The sequence below is a fragment of the Sparus aurata genome, chromosome 12 (assembly GCF_900880675.1).
Source record: "Sparus aurata chromosome 12, fSpaAur1.1, whole genome shotgun sequence".
In the NCBI taxonomy this organism is placed as follows: Eukaryota; Metazoa; Chordata; class Actinopteri; order Spariformes; family Sparidae; genus Sparus; species Sparus aurata.
The window spans coordinates 27,100,396-27,117,648 of NC_044198.1; the positions used below are offsets into that span (position 1 = coordinate 27,100,396).

General features: G+C 43.2%; 1 protein-coding gene across 1 annotated transcript in view; it reads right to left on the minus strand.

The window, feature by feature from the left end:
* Positions 1–415: 415 nt before the first annotated feature.
* Positions 416–17,253, minus strand: part of cwc27 (CWC27 spliceosome associated cyclophilin) — a 29,159-nt gene continuing 12,321 nt past the window's right edge. Inside the window, exons 11-14 of the mRNA XM_030434631.1 lie at positions 12,442–12,545; positions 5,094–5,203; positions 4,893–4,996; positions 416–917 (exon numbers count right to left, since the gene is read on the minus strand). Coding sequence (XP_030290491.1) covers positions 755–917; positions 4,893–4,996; positions 5,094–5,203; positions 12,442–12,545 — 481 coding nt within the window. The 3' untranslated portion in view covers positions 416–754. The remainder of the gene's footprint in view (positions 918–4,892; positions 4,997–5,093; positions 5,204–12,441; positions 12,546–17,253) is intronic.

Sequence of the window (17,253 nt, forward strand, 5' to 3'; positions counted from 1 at the left end):
GACGAGAGGATGAATCAGGCTATTTGTGAACCTCCTGTTGTCTGTAATTAGTTTAATACCGCGTCTATCTGAGCCGATGATTGGGCCCAGTATTAAGAGTATTTAGGGTTTTACGAAGGACGCACAGGAAAACTCAACACAGCAGATGTCTCGGCCATGAAAGCACAGCTGTGTCTGAGCTCACCCTCCGTTTACAGACCGTCGACTTCACTCCACTTTCTGCAAATTTCTTTTAGTCACAACCTGTATTTACTCTGGGCAACTTTTGATTATGACCTCAGAAATAAACATATAATAATCAAATCCACTCAAGTCACCAAAAACTGAACGTTATGAGTTTCTTAAAGAAGTTACTGCAGAGCTGTTGAATCTGACTGCATTAGATTACACAGTGAGGCCAAATCAGATCGATACAGACTGTTAACAAATGTTCTTTATTTCTCTAACGCTCACAGTTTAGCTGAACAGAAACAGACAGACAGGCGTAGAAAAGTTAGCAACACTACACGTAATTAAATCATGACCTCACTCATTACCACGACCACGCTGAACCTGGTGGGAGTCCAGGTGCAGCTGTTTCAAACGGGGAAGCCTGTCCATCACAGATTACAGGGATCTGAGCGCTCGGGTCAGCATCCTCAGTCCAGATGTTTTCGAGCCAGGAGCCGGTTCAAAGTCTGAGGTGGGTTTTGAAGTGGACAGGCAGGATTCTGTTTGACCAGTTCTTCAGGACCTGACCTCCGACCTCGCGACCTCACCACTTGGCCTTCTTCTCCTTCAAGAGCTTCTTGCTCTCCTCTCTCCTGCGCTTGTTGACGGGGTTGCGCGGGTCGTAGATCTCGAAGGTGTCCTCGTCGTGCACGTTGGCATCCTTGACTTTTCTGCTTTGCTCATCAAACTGCAGAACGTGGGCCATCCTAAATCAGAAGGAGAGAGGCGCGGAGAGTTCAAAGAACAGCAGCAGAGGATCCACTAAATCACAGCCCGGCAGGACTTTTACCCAGAGACTCGTCTGTTTCTGCTGAGAGAAGTTTCATTTCAATACGACTATCAAAGAAAATGGAAATAAAATGTTATTCTGATTGTTTCAGCTGAAAAAACTTAATTTATAGTTTCAAAACAGATGAAAACAAAACCGGCAGATGAAGAAGAACAAACTGAGACGAGTTCACAAACAGAAAGAGATAAAATATAAAACACTGAAGCACGAAAAAAGAATGAGACTGTGGTGCGTTCAGGAACAGCTGGGACAAATCCTACTGATTCTACCTTTAACTCTAATAGTCTTTGAATTCTATTAACGCGACGTGAGCTTCAGTTAGCTTTGAGCACAAATGTCCTTCAGAGGGAGACTTTTTACTCTGATACTACATGTCAGAGCCTGTAATCTATTACTTTACTGGAGTACACAAGATGAATCAGTACTTCTACTTTTACCAGAGTCTGTTTTTACAGTGTGAGGACTGTTGACTCTTCTGTTCTTCACTGAAAGCAGCTGAAATGATGCTGATGACCAAAAGCTGTGAGCAGTAAAACCAAAACACTGAGCTGAGAGACAATTCCATTTGGACTCAACCTCAAAATACAATACTGGTGTCTGCCAGAGGAGCATGAAGCAGGTATTTAACTGTTTCAGTAAACAGAAGCAGTACATGTTCAGTTTTAGGCTTCATATTCTTCAGCAGTCCTGATCCCCTGAGAACAGACGCTCATGTGTCTTTCATTTCCCGCGTCAGTTTCTCTTCCCGCACAGACAGATTAAAGAATGAGGACATTCCTCACAGGAGATATCAGCGTCTTCACAGGACGGATTTCTCCAGCCGCTGTGTGAACGCTATCGGTAGAATCTAAACAACAGCAGGAGTGAGTAATCGATCGAAAGTGAGCATTTTTAGCCACGCTAGCGGCCGCTGTGTTGTCAGCTGTCTGAGCGGAGAATCGAATATCTGAAAATGTTGGATTGTGATGTGGAGGCAGATCGTTACAGTCGTGCTCCGTGTTTTATGGAATACGAAACTTCGTAGGAGATCAAATAAAAATGTGCTAAATTTTTGTCTGTTTTCTAAACGTTTTCTTACTTTTCCAGTCGACCGGTCTAAATTTAAACTTCGGTCGCCTCCCGTCAGGTTCTCTGAGCCTCCCTGATGATCTGCAGGTCTTTATTATCTGCTGGTGAAGAAATATTTACGTGACCTCGTGCTGTTTATGTCTGTGTGTGTGTGTGTGTGTGTGTGTGTGTGTGTGCATCGTGCTCACGTGCAACCGGTGTGTGTTTCAAACTACTAAATAAAGAAACTGTATATTCTCTGCTGTGTATTTTAAAACATTTAGTGTTTGATGCCGTGTCTGCTGTGTGTAGCATGTGGTATGTGTGTCTGGCGCGGTGTGTTCGTGTGTCGGTGTGTGTGTGTGTGTGTGTGTGCGCTCTGCACTCTCTCCAGTGTTCATTTGAAATCGGCAGGAGTTGTGACAGCTCATCTAGAATGTCATGGCTAGACTCTGGCAGACCCTGAGGACTCCTGCAGTGTGAGCGGGCCGCCTCTGATAATTTGTCTAGCAGTCTCGGTGATGACAGCCCGCCGGCCGCTCGGCCTCAGAGTCCTGCAGCTCCGAGACGCGATGTGGAAACCCGGCGTTCAGGGCTTATCAAAACCACTCTGTGCTGCCGTGATGCGAGGCTACAGAAGCTTTTCCTCAATTTATTTTTCTTGCCTTCTTTTTTTCCAAGCAGGGGGTGGGAGCTGAGGAGTACAGGAGGAGAGCAGCTTTGCATTGAGAGTGTGTGTGTTAGAGGAGGAGGAGGAGGAGGAGGAGGGAGAGTCAGAATTTGTAGACACAGACACAGATGGAATAGTTTACCTCCTCTGGCCCAGACTTGACTTCCAATGTCTGACCTGTTGTAACCCACATTCTGTTCGCAGCGCTCCCAGAGTGGCACAGACTTCCCACTGGTGTTTTTCTAGGACTGCTATGCTACCGCCGCTGTCCCTCCCTCCTCGCCATACCTGGCGGGGGCGGCACAGTGAGGTGTCTACAGGCCGGGAGAGGCTCCAACAGCCCGCCAAGGCCTCTCAGAACACACACACACACACACACACACACACACAACACACACACACACACGGACTGCACTTCAAGGGGGCTTCTGGAGACTAATAGCAACTACAGATTTTGTTATTCTAAATCTCTCACACACAGACACTTCTGCTCACATTCAAACACATGGTATTCATTTCAAACCTCCTCTGTGTAGTTAGGCTTTGAGATCTTTGGTGAAAAACAGAATATGAGAGGAAAACACAGCGTCAGGGCTGATTTCCTGATGGCCAATCTGGTGGCTGCGGGTTGAAATCCGAAAACTTGACACACAAACACACACACACACACACACACACACACACACGCACGCATGCGACTTGAACTTTGACACACATTCATCAGAACCTGAAGCGAGCTTTGGATCTGACAACGGTCAGTTTAATCATTCGGGGAACAAAGAATGATTTTCTGCCTCCTCCTTTCACAATAAATGGTTTCTCTTACCGTCCAGTGTTCACCACCAGGGTATCAATAGGAACAACACAGCGGAGGCTAATGAAAAAAGCCTTTTCGTGCCAACTTGTCATGCTTCAGCTTCACCGTCCACAAAACACAGCGTTTGCCAAACTGCTTCTTGAACTCTCCAGGAACACTCTGGACTCTGGTGCGCTCACATGCCGCTCACTGCTGCTGCTGATGTTCGCTACCGTCAACAGTGTCAGTGATTTAAAGCGGAGCGAGCGCTTCAACGGCACCGAACTTCATCCTGTCTCACTGTTACTTCTCTTTAATACAAGTGTGTCAGAAGATCCTGACAAAAATACAGATACATGTGGCCATAAATCTGAGCTGGTGAAGAAAAATTAAGAAAAACATTTGAACATTTAAGAGAAGACGCTACGGGAGAAAACACCGTCTTTCATCGGTCCATTCTGTCATGTAAGGTGTTCTGGTGCTTTATACAAATTAGTGCATATTTAATTAGATCACGCCATTTGAGTATTGGAAATAAATCAACTGGGAGGTTTCATAGCAATATCAATAAGTTAAAGACAGAAAAGACTATAGATAATTTTACAACCCGTCTTTTAAGGTTGTTTCCTCAAAATTCCTTTTTTCAACAGACACATAAGCAAAAATCTGAACTTCAGCAGCACTTAAATACATTTTGGTTTCTGTAAATGTGAAGTAACTGAAACACATTCCAGTTTTATTCCTCTCAATGTTCTGAAGGTTTTCATAGAAGTGTCTGTTTCATTCACAGCTCATTTATAGAATATTTTATTCCTAATAACGTGAAGAAAAGTCTTTTTTTTAAGGCTGTTGACAGTTTTTTCTGAAACCTTTGACTCTTATATGTTAAAAATGTGAAACAGTGCATTTCTAATGAGATAATGCCTCATTTGCATAATTAAACGCAGTAGAAATGCGTTTCTGAAAACATCTGAGGTGAGAAATCGACAGGCAGCAGCTGAATGTGTCGTGTAAGATAATCGGCGTTTACTGTGCCGCAAAATCAACCTCGTGCTTATTGTTACTGTTAATCTGTTTGGAACTGATCCAACATTTACTCCTTCTACACTTCAGATTCTTTTCTAGTCTTGTCGAGCTCTGGCAGGAGAATTTCCTTCGGGATTAACAAAGTTTTATCTTATCTTATCAGTGAAGTCCTAAACGTTGCCTGCGTCCTTCTCTCAGCCATGAATCTGAGTGACTGCTCTGTCAGGATGGACTGAAGGGAGATAGATTTAAAGAATGTTTGGATTGCATGATGATGATCGATGAGCACACAACTGAGGAAACACACAAAAAAAATCCAGGTAAACGTCTGTGATGGTTTGAGGCTCACTGACCATCCTTTGTCGTCGTCCTCCTCCAGCTCCTCCACGTCCTCCTCCGGGGCCTCGGTGATGGCTGAAGACAACTTGGACTTGAATTTATTGAGGAGGGCGAGAGTCTAACCAGGAGAACAGACATAGTTTAAATAGTATTCAGTACAAACTTTCTCCAGTCGGTCTCCTGATTGATTTGAACCACACATGCAGCTGTTTCACCTGAGCTTCTCTGGTCTTGCCCTTCTTCAGTTCTTGTTTCTTGAGCTCTTCGTACTTCTTCCGTCCCTCCAGATATTCAGCCACGGCCTCGTTGGACGGCTTTTTCTCCTCTGCAGAGACGAGAAAGACGTCGCTACTGATCACAAATTACTCCTAAAGTCAGTAAATATTTACTTAGTTCCTCAGACATCATTGTAACCGAGTCTGGGATATTTCACAATCTTGTGATGCTTCTAGATTTACAATTTTCAAACATTTTATATCAGCAATATGTTCATCATCGAAACCCTCCCGTCCAAAATAACACGACATTCTTCATTTAAATAAATAAACAATTAAATACAGAAAACCTAAACAAAGATAACATCAAATAATAACTAATAAATTCAGGACGAGGGAGAAACTTAAAGCACTAAAGTGGATTAAAATGGAGGTAAAATTAAAATAAATGTTTTCAGATTTCTTGTTATCAACCAACAACAAACTTACACATCTTGAGCACAAAGAAATTAAATCTTCTTCTTAAAAAACAACTGAATTGGGACATTAAGAAGCTCCCTGATGTTCTGAGTTGACAACATTCGGGGGGAGGGAGGAAGAAATATGAGCGCTTCACATGCTTCCCAGCTATTTGACGGATGAGGAGCTAAAAAAGCGGGCAGAACACGATCAGAGAGAAAAGATAAAAGACGGAGAAGCTCGTCAAGCTGTGACAGTTTCTGCCGTACACGATCTGAGAGCGTGATAATAAGAGAGGTGAAGAGATGAGGCAACGCAGGGCAGCGCCTCTCATCTCACAGTGACAAGCTCTGCATGAATCCATACAGAGATATAGTGACGCCGAGCCCCGGCCTACTAACCCCTCGATTTATCTTTCTCACAGATGGCCTTCCCTCCTGGCAGCGACCTCAGACCCAAACCTTATGTAACGGATCGCTCCCGGGAAAGAAAACACCCTCAGAATCCTCGACAGGGACACGCGAGCATACCTGGACTTTCACACAACAGGTGAAAGCACCGATTTATTTTCAGTGGTCTGGTCATTCTGAGAATTCTTAGATGAGAGGAAGGCAGAACTTTATTGATTCTCGTGTCAGAGATTGACACACTGGGCCCTTATGTAACACGTCTTCTTTCAGACTAGAGCGAGAAAAACACCCAAAACTTGTTTATTGTAGTTCAGATGTCTGTTCGGGACAATTTACGCAAATTAGAGAATATCTGACGAAATGTTAATGAGGAGAGAAACTAAATAATCACCCTCTCTTTGTTGTCATGACTGAATAAACAAACTTAAAAGAACCTTAAAGGACAACACAATTTAAACTGTTTGACTTTGTTTATATGTGGCGGACCCTGCCACCTTTCTAGACTTCAAACCAGGGCCCCAGGAAGAGATCCAGGCTTTGAAGCCAGTTTTGGTAGCAGCCAAACTGTGTGATTACATCATCACGTGACTGATCCTCACGTAAGCCGACATTGTGAAAGAAGCGTCTGTAAAACAGTGGAAACATTCTTTTGAACGTTGTTTCAATGTCAGAATTTGAGCCATTCGGTCCAATAACATGTGGAAAGTCTAGAAGATTAAAAGACCTCAAGATTAAATCTTTTAATCTTGAGATCTTTAAGTTAGCTGGGAGCTAAACCGGCAGTTAGGGAACCTTATTTTCCTCCATTCACTTTGTAAAAAATACATATTTCCGGGTTTGTATTAAGACCTCATTCATATTTTAAATATCAAAATTCTGAGTTTGAATCTCTTCTCCAAAACTACACAGCGCCCCTTTAATTAGGAAGCTTCATTTACATAAATAAACATAACGTATTTTTGTGAAACGTGAGTAATTAACTGGGAACGTTTCATGATGATATCGATGAGTTTTTGTTTGTAAAGACATCACACCGGGCACAAAGCAACTCGCATGGAAGTTTATAAAACGTGGCACTCGGCTGAGGAACAGAATATCGAGTCATATATCGTAATATCGCGATATCAGGATATTATTTCAAGGCCGCACCTCTCAGCCCGAACTGGGTTTCGTTTTATTTGCCTCTTACTTTTTTTCTTGCTTTTTCTTGTTCTCATCTTTATCACTTCATTCATTTCTCCCCTCTGACTCCTGAACTGCCCTAACAAGTGCATTTCTCCAGCATGGGATCAATAAATTCTCATCTTTAGTCTTGAACAGTTAATTGAAAGTAAAGATAACGATCTGGAGCAGCTCTGAGAGGAAAACACAAACGTCTAAACCGTAAACTGGACTCTCCGTGTGATCTGTGTGAGTCATGAAAGCAGAGAGAGTGAAGTCACAGCAGTGACGGCGACGCGCTGAATAATTTTCCACCTCTGCGGTGTGTGTGTGTGTGTGTGTGTGTGTGTGACGTCATTGTGAACGAGAGGAGAGACAATCGGCGTGCTGACATCGTCGTCTCACACAGTTAACGTGCTTCTGTAAACCTCCGAGCGCAGACTGAGCTCAGGCTGTGAAGTCACAGAGTGGCAGACAGTGAGCGCAGTCTGCTGGCTGCTGCTGCGCTCTCTTTCCACAACAAAATGTGATGTCACACACACACACACACACACACACACACACACACACACACACACGGCGAGACAGCATCACCTCAAACTGTGACAAATTCAGCTGCAGCAAATAAATGATGCAACAGAGAAAACACTGAAGTCCAGCGCTCGTCTCGTCTCGGAGAGAGCTGCGTTTCTGTTTATGCGTTTTTATTCGTGCAGCTGTTTATCACGAGCGAGTGACGTCTCTGAGGACCCGACTGTGAAAAGATAAACTGCTTACGAAGATCTACTAATAACCACTAATTTATAGACGGGGAGAATAATAAAACTCAAGACACCAGAGAGCCTTTAAGAAAGACGCGGCAGACCTCAACTAGCCCGAGTTTCATCCGTCTGCACAGATTCTGGAACAAAAAAAACTTCTCGGGGGCAAAAATATATGAATTTAGATAATTAACACATGAAAACAACTTTGACAAGCCAGATTTTAAACAGGCCGTCTGTTATTCTCGCTGCATACATATAAAGATTCGAAGCACTAACAAACACAGGTTTTATTATAAATACAAAGTCCACTTGTGTACGTCTTAATAAAACAGTTTAGTGCTGCCGTGAAGAAATTACCGTCAGAGTTCAGCCTGAGTGTCTCCAAAAATGAAGACGAGTCTCTTTAAACTCAGCCGCTCTCGCTGAAAAATGTCCTTAAACGTACAAAAGCTCAGATATTAAAGGAACAGTCGGACGTTTTTAGAAACAAAAAGAGTGGTTGTAGATTTCCACTTGAATAATAAAGACAAGGATTGTCCATCAAGTTGAAATATAAAATGCAAACTTCTAAAATCTTAAATGAAGTGTTAGTTCTATCTCTTCCATACACTGGAAGATATTTCACTTATGCAACCGGCGGACGTCACTTTTCTTTCGTGTTGCGTTTATGAAATAGTTCACCTCAGGAAGAACGTAACAACGCTCCTGCAGGGCGTCTATCGTTAAAGAGAACGGTGCAATTATTTCAGGCTGTGAATACTAAACAAACACAGCCCTGGAAATCCGAGTGCCACACTCTCCCCACATGGAGCTCTGCTGCTCTGCTGCTCTGCTGCTGCAGGGCCAGAAACCTCTTTGTCTTGATTTATGAGACCAACAAGTGATCTCCCTCCATCTCTCCCCCCGGTCACCTCTCCTGCTCTGCCTCCCTGCTGCAGCCTGTGACATGCTGGATGCTGACTGATGATGCCCCCGAGGTCCTCCCACATGAGGAACACACATCACCTTCTCCAGCTGTTGTCACTAACTACTATCTTTGAGTTTGATGGCCTTTCTAACTACATTCCTCCCCTCTTCCCTGTCACCTGGGCTCAGGAGGGCTACAAATCAAGCCGCTGATGTTGTAGCAACCGGAGAGGCTGTTGTGGACGACAAACGCCTTCTTCTATAGGATAAAAGGTTCCTCTCCTCGGTTAAACAATCAGCCGTTTCAAAGAAGAAGAAGAAGTCGAAGCAGCGCGGCGCCGAGCTGTGAGGCAACATTACTGCTGATCGTCAATCAACTGGAATCACCGCCTCGTGGTCGTCTTCCTCCACCAACCGGTCAGGACGCAGTTTACATCCACGTCAGTCCAGATTCATGTACAGTCAAACATGTAGCGGAGGGATTCAAAGCACTCGCATGTATAAATCCAGTGAATAATCTCCAGTGAGAAACACGCCGTCGTCTTCACTTAGAGACCATTTCTTTTTATCACCTGAAGCTCAAAAACAGCAGAACCGATCAGCTGGTGATCGACTAAAAAGCTTCAAATATGGAAGCTACAAATTCTAGAACCTGGAAGTTTCACACAGAACATCTTTATAATCAGCACAGCTTCACGGTGGACGCAGAAGACGAGAGTCACCGAGTCAGCATCCGACCAAATGAATGAAATATGATCACAATCGTTCCGTTTCTTCTAATAACAGCCAGAAAAGTGTTTCTGCAGAGCGTGATGATGATGTCACAGTGAAGCTGACCTTTGACCTTTTGGATATAACATGTCATCATTCAGTCTTATTAGACACTTATGTTGTCGTGGTTACTGTATGAATTCTTCAGTTCATCCTCACGTCTGAGTGGATATTTGTGGTGAATTAAAAAAAGAACAGCCAACCTGAAAACACATCAACTAAAAACAACTTCTGAATATGAAATGATGACACCCTTAAAGCATTCAGTTGCATAACACGCCACCAAATATACATTAATATATATTTAAAAAGTCCAAACTTCATCGCGCTCGCCTTCGCTCCACCATAATCTCCGTACGTGGTGATATTTTGGTTGTCACAGTAAAACAGAGTTGCAGCATTCTGCTAAACAACTGAAGTATCCGGAGACTTGATTTAAAACATGAAAAGAAACACAACCTGGCTCCCTACAGCTTGTCCAGTGTAATCACAGCTCCTGATGTCCGAGACAAATTGATTTGGAAAGACGTTATTTCCACCCTCTCACGCTTTAATCTCAGCAGCTACAGTGAAGATTTGCGCTTAAAAATTGGTGTAAATAACGTCAAATGATTCAAATTGGGATCTTCTCAGTCCGCAGCTACTTCGGGGTGAGTAGGTAATGTTCCTTTACAACTCCAGCAGTCATAGGATCAAAACTTAAACTAAAAGTTAGTCCACAGGCCAGAAGTAAAGCACCCACTGTATCGTACTGTTAAATGCAAAACAGTGCTAGTTTCGTGCCCACCGTGATCAGATTCTTCTTCTCTGGCCCAGTTTGAACCTCATGGTGGGCCAACTGTGGCAAAACCAATCATCCATCTTCAACACAGAAAACAAAGATTAAACTAATCAACTCGGTCGAAAAAAAAAACCATTGACCAGACGAAACAGCATGTTAATCTTGATCGCAGGTAATTGGTGTTTCAAATATCACTCTGCTGCAACGTTTCTTCAAAGTCAACAGTTTGCATCAGGCACCAGTGAAACAAAACACCGAGAGCACACAGACATAACCTGTATAATATCTACGTGGGATAAAGACCGCTGCCACATCATTTTGGGCGGGTGTTGAATGGACAGTGGTTTCAGAATGGCTCTCTTATTTTTGGCTCTGTTGCACGGCGGTCATGCCAAGAGAGAGAAAACCAGACTACAGGAATAATTTATGTGATGAAAACTGAAGTGATGATACTTCAAAAAAGGTAAAAACAGAAGTTTATTCCCCGTCTCCAGCCCCTCCATTGTTCAGATTTGCAGATTTCCTGATTTGCTTTGTCCTATGCGATGGTTAACACAGTAACTTTTGGGGGTTTTGGACAGTTGGTCACACAGTTTGGAGATGAATCAATGTTATCTGCATTAAGCTCAAGCCTACGTTGCGTGCAGCCCCACTGACCAGTTTTAGAAGATTATGAGTGGAATGAGACCAGAGGTCGACCTCCACAAAGAGGTCAGAGCAGAACCAGGGGAATGATTTAAGCTTTAAAGGACGTGAGTGTCAGTGTGGGCCAGTGTGTGTGTGTGTGTGTGTGTGTGTGTGTGTGTGTGTGTGTGTGTGCTGCCTCTCCAGTGGGATGAGATAAAACGAGCCCTCACCACAGTGTTCCTCTGTGGCCGAGCTGAGCCTCAAGATTTACAGCATCTGAGCAGACATCCGTCTCCCCTGCAGTGGCCGTTGGCCCATGACATCTAAGAATTCCATCTAATGGAATTAACTTTTGCTTCCAACACAGAGATGTAATGAGGAACTCTTAAAAGAAACTCCTGCCTCTGGCTAAGCTGCCCGAGACGCACAAAACAAAAGGTCCCTGCCTGGCAGAGTTTAAATACCTTGTAAGATAATGGAGGAGCTTAGGCTAGCTGCCACTCGGTGTAACAATGCAGGGCTGTTACTGACTCAACACTTGAGTTTATAACTGGATCTATTAAGCGAAGGCCTCTTTCTGCCTTTTATGTTTATAGAAACAGCTTAGCTCTATGCAGATATCTCTAAGAGCAACACATTAAATCAGACCCAACAGAATCTTAGTTAATCCTCGTATTAAAGTACAATGTCAGGATTGTATTTTGTGCTCTTTCACCCAAAATCTTGAACCAATCAGCTGCAAGTCAGGAGTGGGCCGAGTGTTTAAAACAGAAAAACCATCAGTGTTTGTGGAGACAAAAACAATGTTTGAGCAACAAAAGCCCATCATGGTTTTTTAGTAAATTCTGGCTGGTGATAATCCCACGGTTAGGCCGGTCCCTGCAGAACCCCCCGCGAACTGTTTTGTTTTGTTGCACAAGAATATAAACACAACCTCAGGCTAACCTCTGCGCCGGAGCGGTTTTTGGTAATTTCCACAAAATGTGTTTCAGCATCAGCAAAAAATCCAAAGATTGACGGCATTATGACAGACTGCAGTGCGGTGAGGACCCGAGGAGATCTTGGGGGGCAGACTCGCCTCGGCCAGAGCTGCAAACTAACAAACACACAAAGGGTTTGATGTGTAACTGTGGCGGCCACTCAACAATTTGCACCCACGCAATTTTCTGTGAGCTTTAACACAAAAATGCAGACCCTTGGGGAGGAAAAAAAATAGACGTCTGCAACTAATTGACAAAATCAGAGGGTTGCCTTGTCTTAGTGTCCATTAGCAGAGAATGTAGCACGGACCACCCTCCGAGAGACTTTTTGTTCACACTTAGGGCTGTGTGGTGAAAGAGTCCTGTGTCAAACATCCTTAAAATGCACCTCGTTGTGGTACATGGACAATAGATTATGTACCACCGATAAATTCACAGTATAATAACAGTAATACACATTCATCAGGGGAATGAAATATGCTCACATACCCTCCTTGACTTCATCCACAGCAGGTTTTAAACTCTCTTCTTTCCTTTGCTTTATGGCCTGTAGTTCCTTCTTCAGCTGCCGCGCCTCTTTCCGCAATTCATCACTGCGAGGGGAGAAACGAGGTTGAAGAATTTAAACTCAACATATATAACCGTTATAAAGGATTACACCTGTAACAGACGAGAACGATGACAGAGCAACAGGTTCACGGACAAAAAGCCAGTCATGAAAAATGTGTGGAGAAAAGTTTAAGTAGACGCTCGGCTCCACTGGCTCCGGCTGCAGAATAAACATATACATCATCGAAAAAAATTAAATCATACGCTGAATGTTCTGCACCAACAAACATCAATTGTTCTGAGACGTTAAGCCGCTCAGAATGTAAAGCTCGTGGCTAATGGTGTGGGTGCATCACACAAACATTAAACACTCTGTAAGGGTCAGGAGGAAGAATGTACATTAAAAGCTTTTGCTGCTCCAGTAAATTTGATGAAGACTTCATAAAGTAATTGTTCTCCTCTCCAGGATCCTGCACGGCACCAGGAGGAGGGTCGAGTCTGAGCAGACCCGGGTGAGGAAAATGTGAGTGTGGTCCTTGTGAAGTGAATTTCATTTAATCGGTTTAGTTCTCTTTTTAAGTCAAGACCAGCAAGTCCTAAATCAAGTCCTAAGACGATACAAGCAGGTTTCAAATCAGGTCCTAAATCAAGACCAGCAAGTCCTAAATCAAGACCAGCAAGTTCCAAGTCAAGTCATACATTGAGACCAGCAAGTTCCAAGTCAAGTCCTAAATCAAGTCCTAAGACGATACAAGCAAGTTCCAAATCAGGTCTTAAGTCAAGATCAGCGCATTCCAAGTCAAGTCCTAAATCAAGACCAGCAAGTTCCAAATCAAGTCCTAAATCAAGACCAGCAAGTTCCAAATCAAGTCCTAAATCAAGACCAGCAAGTTCCAAGTCAAGTCCTAAATCAAGACCAGCAAGTTCCAAATCAAGTCCTAAATCAAGACCAGCAAGTTCCAAGTCAAGTCCTAAATCAAGACCAGCAAGTTCCAAGTCAAGTCCTTAATCAAGACCATCAACAGCAAGTTCCAAGTCAAGTCCTAAATCAAGACCAGCAAGTTCCAAGTCAAGTCCTAAATCAAGACCAGCAAGTTCCAAATCAAGTCCTAAATCAAGACCAGCAAGTTCCAAGTCAAGTCCTAAATCGAGACCAGCAAGTTCCAAATCAAGTCCTAAATCAAGACCAGCAAGTTCCAAGTCAAGTCCTAAATCGAGACCAGCAAGTTCCAAGTCAAGTCCTAAATCAAGACCAGCAAGTTCCAAATCAAGTCCTTAATCAAGACCAGCAAGTTCCAAGTCAAGTCCTAAATCAAGACCAGCAAGTTCCAAATCAAGTCCTTAATCAAGACCAGCAAGTTCCAAGTCAAGTCCTAAATAAAGACCAGCAAGTTCCAAGTCAAGTCCTAAATCGAGACCAGCAAGTTCCAAGTCAAGTCCTAAATCAAGACCAGCAAGTTCCAAGTCAAGTCATACATCAAGACCAGCAAGTTCTAACCAATCCCCAAGTCAAGACCCACAAGTTTCAAATCCGGTCCTAAGTAAAGTTTTAAGTCAAGACCAATAAATCTTTCAAGACCACCAAGTTCTTGACGAGGCCTTCACAAAACTCACTGCCTTCGATGTTGGAGTCAAAGGTAGCAGGTCTTTCTGATCTCGTCAGGTCTGAAGCCATCAGATTCATTATTTCAGTCTGACTGAAGTTGTGACTTCAGTATTATGCTGAAGTTTTGTGTACGCAGTGATTATCCACGTAAATCAGAGCACAACGTCCTGGACGACAGCCATGTGACATTATTCCACGTTGTGTTCAGTAAACCACATAAACGTCCTGCGACAGATGAAATACACAACTGTCAAATGCTGCTTGTTGCCCAAGTAATGAAAAACTTTTATATTTCCTTCCTCAAGTGGCACAATATTAAGTGTTACAGGCACAGCTCATGTCCAACAGCCCTTATAAAACCTTTAACTGGACGACAGCAGCGGGCCAAGACACATCCTTTCTTCCTCGACTCGAGGTAGCGTCCTTTTTGGCAAGTGGCCCGAAGCCGAGCTCATGCTAGAAGTCCAGCGCTGATTATTGTTCCCTTTCACATGAATGAGACTGCTGCCAGTTGCGGAGCAGATATGTTATGTTAGGAAATGATAATATTTTTGTACTGCCTGACAGCTCTGTTTTTGTCCCATTCTCTTGCGCAGCCACAAAGCACAGGTAAGCTGCACAGTCTGGGCCCCTGGCCTAGAAACATGTGAGGCATCTCCAGACCAAACAATGGCTGCCTTTGTTTCTTACATCTGCTTCTCCCGACTGACATTCATTTATATCCTTTTCTTCCCTTTTATCTGGAACTTTCATTCCCCTGTTTTAACTTTCCAACACTCGTGCTACCTTTGTTTAATTCTCCGACATCGTCTGCGGCAAAGCATCGAGGCATCAAACTGAGTGATATTTTAACTTTAAGTGCCTTGGCAGATATTAACGACTGCGGCTGACTTGATGTCATGCCTCTTCCTCGTTAGCTTCCCTGCTGCTCCCGAGGATACACATGAGGAATCAGTCAGACATACAGTTGTTAGTCGTTTTTTTTGTTTTTTTTTTCCTGAAGAAAAAATGTTGCAGCTGAATCCAGACCGGGCTGCCAAGAGCAGAGCTGGTTGGCAGAGTCAGACTTGGCCTGCGTGAGGAAGTCGCCTGCTCAGCTCTGTCTCGCAGCAATGACAACAAACCTCTTTTCTGAGACACACCATTTATAAACAGTATGGTAATGATCCTCAGATGTGTCAAACCAGAGGTGAGCAACATAATGTATCAATTCAAGGACTATAGTTGCCATTCATAATTTCACATAACAGGTGAACGCCTTCTAAATCTGGTAGAATTCACATATTTTTTGTGCTAAAACACCTTGATGTAAGAGAGCAAACTGACACACATCAAAGGTAAACGTATGGGGTTTAACTCAGACTTAAAATGTTTAATTACCACAAGTATCAAAATAAAGTCTGTGAAGTAAGAAGAGTTACTTTATAGTCTTTAAAGTATGTCAACACGGCTCAGGGGTTGAGCCAGAAATGTTATCGGAAGGTCGCTGGTTTGATTCCCCTGGTCTACATGTCAAAGTGGGGCAAGATACTGAACCCCAAACTGCTCCTGACGTGCTGGTCGGCTCCTTGCATGGCAGCCACCGCCATCAGTGTATGAATGAGTGTATGAATTACTGTAAGTCGCTTTGGGCAACAGCATCTGATAAATGCCCTAAAATATGAATGTGAATGTAAAAATTCCTGTCGCAACACCAGATTTCTAAACTTAAAGAAAATATATTGAAAAATCAGAACCTTAAAATGCATGCAGACATTTTATTTTAATTTTTTTAGAGGCGACACAAAACAACACACATTTAAAAACACAATCAAAACAGAAGAGGAACATATCCTTTGATCATCCTGATACCAAACTCTTTCTTCTTGAATATTGTTGCTAATCAATCAGACTGTGAAACCTGGATCTGTACGTGGATCCGTCACAACATTTATGACGACACTAGTCCATAATATGTGTGTCTAAAACGCTGGATCCTACACTTCCCATCATGCAACTTTTTGGTAAAGATTTGTAGTTTCCAAAGCTCATAGTCTCCAGGGTTGTTTTCTCAGACCTGAATAAACCACAGCGGATAATATACAACTGTTTTCACAGGCTTTATAGAGCACCTCATGACTAGTAAACTGATCTGTATGTGTAAAACTGCCCCTCTACGTCAGCTCTCTGCAGCCAGGCCAGAAACCTGCTGTCTGAATTACTGTCGCGTCCGTGGAAAATGCTGCAAAATTATGTAATGAGACAAAATTCATGCGAGCAAGGACAAAGACGAACTTTGGACAGAAGTAGATATCTAACTGGATTACTGTGCACAAACTACAACAGCTGTATGACCTGACAACAGTTCCATCTGTCATCAGGGATCACCTGTGTTTTTGTTGTTTGATGCATCATTTTGTCCAGTTGACTTTGGTGGATTTCAGTAAAGTTAATAAGGTCAACAGGGCTTTCCCTCACATCACAAGTTGAATAAATCTAAAATCAGTCAACTGAGACTTAAAGGGATATTCCGGTGTAAGTTTAATCCATGGTCTAAATCACCATGAAACTGTGTTAGACTCCCTCTGGAGAGATGAAGTTAGCAGACCGCTAATTTACGGAGTTTTATCAACCTCAGAAACGACCGCACGACAACAATACACTGCAGTAAATGGATCCAAATATAAACCGCCACCAAAAAGCCACAAATAATGCTCAGAACAGCACCAAACTTCAGCAACAGTACAAATAGGGTCTCAGCACATAGTCCGGGGCATCTAACCTCCGCTAGCTTAGCTGGATTTCTATTGTGAAGCTAAAAACAGATTTCAACTCTCCTCCATCAGCTTCCTGGGTCGGGGAAGTCCCGACGCGACGATTACCGAGTGCGGTTAGAAATGCTCAATTCCGTTCTTTTCCCTGTCCGCTCTCGATAATAACTGTTATAAACTGGCAGGTAAGACACATATGAACTTTGATTGCTTTTCCATGGAGTCATAATCATACATTTTCATCCATGAGCCGCGGAACTCTACTGCACTCGCTAATCGACTCGTCGGGACTTCCCGTCAACAGGAAGCTGCTGCAGAAGAGAGGTAAATTTAGTCAGCTTTTCAGTAGAAATCCAGCTAAGCTAGCGGAGGTTAGATGCCCCGGACTATGTGCTG